General features: G+C 42.9%; 1 protein-coding gene across 7 annotated transcripts in view; it reads left to right on the top strand.

Annotated features, from left to right (window-relative positions):
• The window catches only part of LOC122562755 (coiled-coil domain-containing protein 60-like), a 110,529-nt gene that overhangs the window by 96,679 nt on the left and 7,111 nt on the right, over positions 1–6,739 (top strand). For all 7 annotated transcript variants that reach the window (XM_043715897.1, XM_043715900.1, XM_043715899.1 and 4 more), the window contains 2 exons: positions 643–730; positions 4,043–4,141. In XM_043715897.1, the coding sequence (XP_043571832.1) occupies positions 643–730; positions 4,043–4,141 (187 nt within the window). The remainder of the gene's footprint in view (positions 1–642; positions 731–4,042; positions 4,142–6,739) is intronic.

A 6,739-nucleotide genomic window follows, 5' to 3' on the forward strand; every position in this document is an offset into this window, starting at 1 on the left:
TCACCTTAACCTCCTTCCACCTATCGCATTCCCAACGCCCCTCCCCCAAGTCCCTCCTCCCTACCTTTTATCTTAGCCTGCTTGGCACACCCTCCTCATTCCTGAAGAAGGGCTTATGCCCAAAACGTCGATTCTTCTGCTCCTTGGATGCTGCCTGACCTGCTGTGCTTTTCCAGCAACACATTTTTCAGCTCTGATCTCCAGCATCTGCAGTCCTCACTTTCTCCTAGCTGATATGATGCAGGAAAGATGGGAGGACTCAAGGTCTGCTGGTCAACTTCGAGGCTGCCTCTAGGCAGCTGAGTTCATCCCTGATACCTAAAGGGGAGGGGAAGTTGGAGGCCAACTGTGTGAATGTAGTCACCTTTTGACAATAGCCCTCAAGTAGTGTTGAAAGTGCCTCACTGGTTACCCACCATTTGTGGTCAAGTATCCCTGCTGATTCCACCCAGCATCCATGAAAATGACCCAGGAATGGGATAGTTTCACCACTCCTATCGTTGGTGTGAATTACCCTTGCCAGCCCTCTTCAGTACTCATTCCATTTGAGTCAAAGCAATTCAGCCTATGGCCATATTTTATAACAAGGATCACAATCTGACAACTTACTCTGAATGTTGCCATTATTCTTGTATCTGACAGATCTTCAAAAACTGCTCGACACTGTGTACCAGAGCATAAGCAAGGAGCTTCACGGTGAAGATGCAAATCCAGGCAACCGTGAGGAAAGGTACGCGGACTTTGTATTAGAAATTAGAACTGCTTCTAACCTTTATGGTTCTACATACGTTGGGATGATCACGTGTCAAAATGTACCCAGCACATGTCATTCGGTAAAACAATCAGCACTTTGGAAAATGTGGAGAGCACCATTGTGTGAATAGTCATGCAATAGCCAGGATTTGGGAGAAGAATTGGGGGACTAACCATGGTAGCAACGTGATAGTTTTGTAAACAGGAGGATTGGATTGGAAGAAGATTGGGGCAAAATTTCCACAGTGCTATACAGCAACAGGTGTAGGACATGCCTGGAATATGGGAAGGAGTAGGCATGGAAGAATATAAAGAGTAGCATATTGGAAGAGCGGAGAGTACAGGAAGAAACAGAGAAAAGGCTAAAATGAGCATCAGGTGAGAAAGACTGTAGAGGACTGGACAATCCATCTTCTGGATCCTGGAAATATGTGGCAGGTCAAAGGGGAAATCAAAAGGTTAATTCATTGTTTTATTCTGTTACATTCTGAATCACAACAGTATTATGGTTCCATTTGGCTCATTGTGTCTCCAAAAAAGCATTAAGGCTTGGTATCATTTTCCTGCTTTTTCTTTGTAATCCTGCACATTATTTCTCCTCAAATAGTCATCATTGAGGCCTCTAAAATGCCTCAGTGGAACTTGCCTCCACACATGCAGCTTAGAGTTGAACTGCATACCGTGGGCTGTGTAACAGCCATTTTGCATAGGTATCCATCAAGAGAATAGAACTAATGAGGCTTTAGCAAAGTCTTTCCATTGTGGGCGTTAGTCATGGTTACACAGAGGGTCAGTCATGGCTGGCCACCTTGCTGGGAAGTAGAGCCTGAGGCTGGAGACTTGGACCACACTGGGTCCGCACAAGAAGAGGAACCAGGAGATGGATTACAGCAAGTGTAACAGAAACTATCCAACAGCGATTATCATGGACTAGAGCAAGGCTTTCCAAAGTGGAGGTCAGGGTCCAAAGTGAGATCATGAGCTGAAATTTTGGATCTCAAGCTCTGAGCTAGCAATGGTTAACTGTCCTTCCCTTAATAGGTCTCTCCACTTGTCCCACTGCACGCTGAAGGATCACAACAATTTGCAAGCTTTGAATAGGTTCAAAGTAGAAAAAGATTTGGGAAGCACTGGACTAAAGATAATTGGGGACAAGCTTGTTTTTATTGTGTCAAAAGTGCTTACTTTTAATTCATACCTTGACTGACAGTGTCACAGCTGCCCGTTCCTAAATGCCCTCAATTAAATGGTTGTGAGTGACCTTGTTGAACTGCTGCAGTCTGTGGGGACAGACTGGGTAAGAAGGGCATCCCTGGGTTTTATACCAGTGGTTGAGGCAAGCAAAGTATGAAAATGCACAATTTTTATAGTTCTGGTCTAGAATGTCTTGCTGATTTTGGTCATGATGGAGGGAGATTGCGACAACAGGATTCAGAATCGTAGAGAAGAACAGGAGATTTGAGATGGAACGGGAGTTGAAGAGGAGGGTGTTTTTAAGGAATGTAAAGATAATGGTAGGTTTTGAAATGGGCGATCATGCTTAAAGAAGGATATTGGGTAATGAGTAATAGACTGAAGAGGTTTACAGTCCTTTATGTTATTGTCAACGCGATGGTGAACGCTGTTTGTAAAATGCGAACTTTCGCATACATGTGGTGGCTGTTATGCAATTCCATCCCCAACATTATGTGTTATTTTTAATGCGTGATTTTCTATAGCACAAGGTCGTGCAAGAACACAATTTTCACTGTATAGCCGAAAGGACTAGTTGAGCGGTTGACAGGTGCTATGGTCGAGAGAGCAGTAGAAATTAGGGGAGTGTGAGGTTAGTTTTTAGGTGAAGTATGAGCTGGTCACAGCAAGCATAGACTGTGCTGAACAGATCATCTCTTATTTTAGAGGAAAAAATAATCCATGAGGTTGGATATTATATGCACCCGCCGTGTATGTTTTTGGCAGGACGACATGTAAAATAGGGCAGGTGACCAGGCCACTGCATTCCCACGCAGTCCTATAACACAGAGGATGGGAGGGTGCTAAAGTTAGTAGCCAGCCTGCCAGAGATAGATGAATAATTAAGGGTAAATTGCTCAACTGACCTTAATATTACCCTGTCCATGTTGTAATATGTTTGGAGTGAGCAAGCAGGTGGGATTAGATTAGATTACTTACAGTGTGGAAACAGGCCCTTCGGCCAAACAAGTCCACACCGGCCCTCTGAAGAGCAACCCATCAAGACCCATTCCCCTTCACCTAACACTACAGGCAATTTAGCATGGCCAATTTACCTAACTTGCACATCTTTGGATTGTGGGGGAGGAAACCGGAGCACCCGGAGGAAGCCCGTGCAGACACGGTGAGAATGTGCAAAGTCCACACAGATAGTTGCCCATGGCGGGAATTGAACCTGGGTCTCTGGCGCTGTGAGGCAGCAGTGCTAACCACTGTGCTGCTGTGCCGTGGGAGTGAATGCCTATTTCATTTCACAAATTTTTAAAAATGCTCAGAAAAAAATTGAGTCAGAGAAGGGTGCCCGTTGTGCATTAAGAAGATTTGACCCTAACTGATTGCCCCCACCCCCGCGCCAGAGGGCAGTAACCTACAAAACTCCTTTCTCCCTGCATGTACTTCCAAAACCCACCCGCTCACCCCTTGCTAAAGTTTCCAAAGCTTCCCTGCTCAATGCACCTTACTTACCCACAACCAGGAATCAGCTGGGACTGAGGCCATTTTCTTAACAAAATAAATATCAAATAATTTATTTAATCATGTGTATTTAACGCTTTGCTTTCTTGTTGGTGTTTCTGGACCATTTGACCAAGGTCATCATTTGTGATCCTTGGTTATCTGTCAGTTTCTGTTCTTGATCAAGGGGATCTCGCTGTCTGTGGCAGTTAGTTGGGATTTTACTGCAGATTCTCATGCAGACAATCAGGATTTCTGTTTGACAAAATAGGGAATGTTGGCTCCAGCTATCAATCCTCTGGTGCATGACCATTTCTATTATTGGGATCAAGCATTATCAACGTTCACTTGTATAAAGTGTCATAACATAAATACAGAGGCCCAATGATTAAACTCATTAAGTTCTCAGATGCTATGTGGGGAACTGTCCTATCACAGAAACATCACCTGATCGATTATTTTTTCAATATGATGCTTGTTCACTGATTCTGCCCATAATGGACAATTCAGAAGGACTGAATGTACAGTATTCAAAGATCGTGAGGTGTCATTGTTGACTAGGTACACTAACTGGGTATGATGACAATTCTCTTTCTGCCTATAGTCCAACAGCAGCCCGAAGTAATGAGAAAAGAAACGTCACGACCAATTCCGGTACAGAACAATGGACTGACCTCAATAAACCACAGGAGAGGCCGAAAAGGTATTTCTCAGATTAAGATTGATACCTGAAAAAATTGTCTGCAATCCCAATATGTTTGGTGGGAGTGTGGAGCATAAAATCAGTGTTCCCAACGTTCATTTTAATTTGGTGTAAGCACAAGTGTAAATCTCCTCGGGTATTAAATCTATGTAAGCCTCTTGGGGAGTATTCCTGCCTTAGTTATGAGTTATGCTGTGCTGTGAGATGATTTTACTCAGTCAATAATTGACTGCATGGAGCTTGAGCTGTGCTGCAATACCAACCTGGCTGTGTCTTAATCATAAATAAATATATTCATAGCAAGTTTCTAAGTATAGACTTCTGTTCATGTGATGACAGCAGTTTAAAGAAAAATAAAACAATAATTTGAATTCATCCAGCGTCTTAATGTACAAAAGCATCCCAAGGTACTTGACACAGGTGTGAGGAAAATATCAAAAGTAGAAACAGATAATTTACAGCAGAGAAGCAAGACATTTTGTGCATCACAGGTGAGCTGTTTCAGAAAGAACCCTCTACTAATCAAACTGACCATACCGTGGACTCTAACCTTGTAAGTTATGGTAGCTCATGTGACCATAAGACTCAGAGCAGCAGTAAGCCATTCAGCCCATCAAATCTGCTTTGCCTCACACTGTACCTGCACATGTAGTTAGAAGCATTGCTGACCATAGTGATGTCATTGCACTAATTTGACAACCTCTGCTCCTTAAAATAAATGACTAGTGAGATAGTTGATGCATTGCTTTTAATTTTCCAAAACTTCCTTTTTATCCATTACTTGGATGAAGGGACGGATTGCATCATTGTCAAGTTTGCTGCCGATGCAAAGATAAGTATGAAAATAAATTGTTCAGAGAACATAAGGAAGGTACAAAAATATACAGGTATATGGAGTAAATGGAGTGTGAAATGTGAAATTGACCATTTTGTATATAAATATGTTGTCTAAGTGGTGACATGGCAGAGCTTTGAGATGCAGAGGGTGTCCTCATGTATGAATCACAGAAGGTTTGCTTTCAGTTACAGTAAGTAATTAGTAAAGCTAGTAGGATGTTATCATATGGTGAGGGGAATTGAATACAAAGGCAAGGAGGTTATGCTTCAGTTATGCAGGGCACTAGTGAGATGTCATCTGGTGCATTGTATATAGTATTGGTCACCTTATTTAAGGAAGGGTGTAAATGTGTCAGAAACAGTTCAAAGAAAGTTTGCCCAATGCATGCATGGAACCATAGAATTCCTACTGCAGGTAATTCGGCCCATTGAGTCCACACCAACTCTCTGAAGAGAATCCCACCCAGACCCGCCCCATCCCTGTAAACCTCCATTTCTCATGACTAATCCACCTATCTTGCATATCTTGGACACTATGGACATTTTAGCATGACCAATCCACCTAACCTGCACATCTTTCTACTGTGGAAGGAAACCCACGCAGACATAGGGAGACCATGCAAACTCCACACAGACAGTCACCCGAGGGTGGAATTGAACCAGGGTCCCTGGCACTATGAGGCAGCAGTGCTAACCACTGAGTCACTGTAACACCCTGGGGAATGGAGGAGTGGGGGTTTATTTTATGAAAAAAGGCTGGACAGGTTGACCGAGTATCCACTGGAGATTAGAAGAGTAGGAGGTGATTTGATTGAAACATATAATATCCTGAGGGGTCTTGATAAGGTAGATGTAGAGAGGATGTGTCCTTTTATGAGAAAATCTAGATCTAAGAGTTTCTGTTCAAAATTCAAGTGTCATCCATTTAAACAAGATGTGAATATGAGGCAAAAGTTTTGCTTTCAGAAGGTCAACAGCCTTTGAAACTCTCTTGTTGAAAAGGTGGTCGAAGCAAAGTCCTTGAATGTTTTTTTAAGGCATATGTAGATAGTTTCTTGTGAAGTAAGAGGGTGGAAGTTTATCAGTGATTGGCAGGGGTGCAGACTGGATGTTACAATCAGGTCATCCATGATGTAGTTGAATAATGCACTGGGGCTAAATAGCTTATCAGGTTAGGCAGCATCTGAGGAAGAGGAAAATCGATGTTTTGGGCATAAGCCCTTCATCAGGAATGAGATGAAGGGCTCCTGCCTGAAACGTCGATTCTCCTGCTCCTCAGATGCTGCCTGACCTGCTGTGCTTTTCCAGCACCACTCTAATCTTGTGTCTGATTTCCAGCACCTGCAGTCCTCAGTTTCGCCTGGCTAAAAAGCTTATGCCTGCTGCTAATTTGCATGTTTGTAAGTTACATTTCATAGTCTGAAAGAGCCACATATTCAAAGTGGCCTTCCAATTTGATTTGTTTGAAAGTGGAGTCTTATGGAACAGTGTTGCAGTGTAACAAGCCAGCTGTACCAAAGCAGCTACTTGGTAGTTTAGTTTGTCTCATTAATTGTTATGTTTTACAAGTATTCATAATATTGCTGCGCTTTCTTCAGTGTTACATGTACAGGGTATCCTCGATTATCCGAATGAGATGGGCGGGCACTATTTCATTTGGATAATCGATTATTCAGTTAATCGATAAATGGCTTTTCTCTGGGGCTCGGGAGTTTTTAAAGTCTACTCCCCATTCAGGGGACTGCAGCAGCACACAGTGCG

Source organism: Chiloscyllium plagiosum, chromosome 25, assembly GCF_004010195.1.
Source record: "Chiloscyllium plagiosum isolate BGI_BamShark_2017 chromosome 25, ASM401019v2, whole genome shotgun sequence".
NCBI lineage: Eukaryota > Metazoa > Chordata > Chondrichthyes > Orectolobiformes > Hemiscylliidae > Chiloscyllium > Chiloscyllium plagiosum.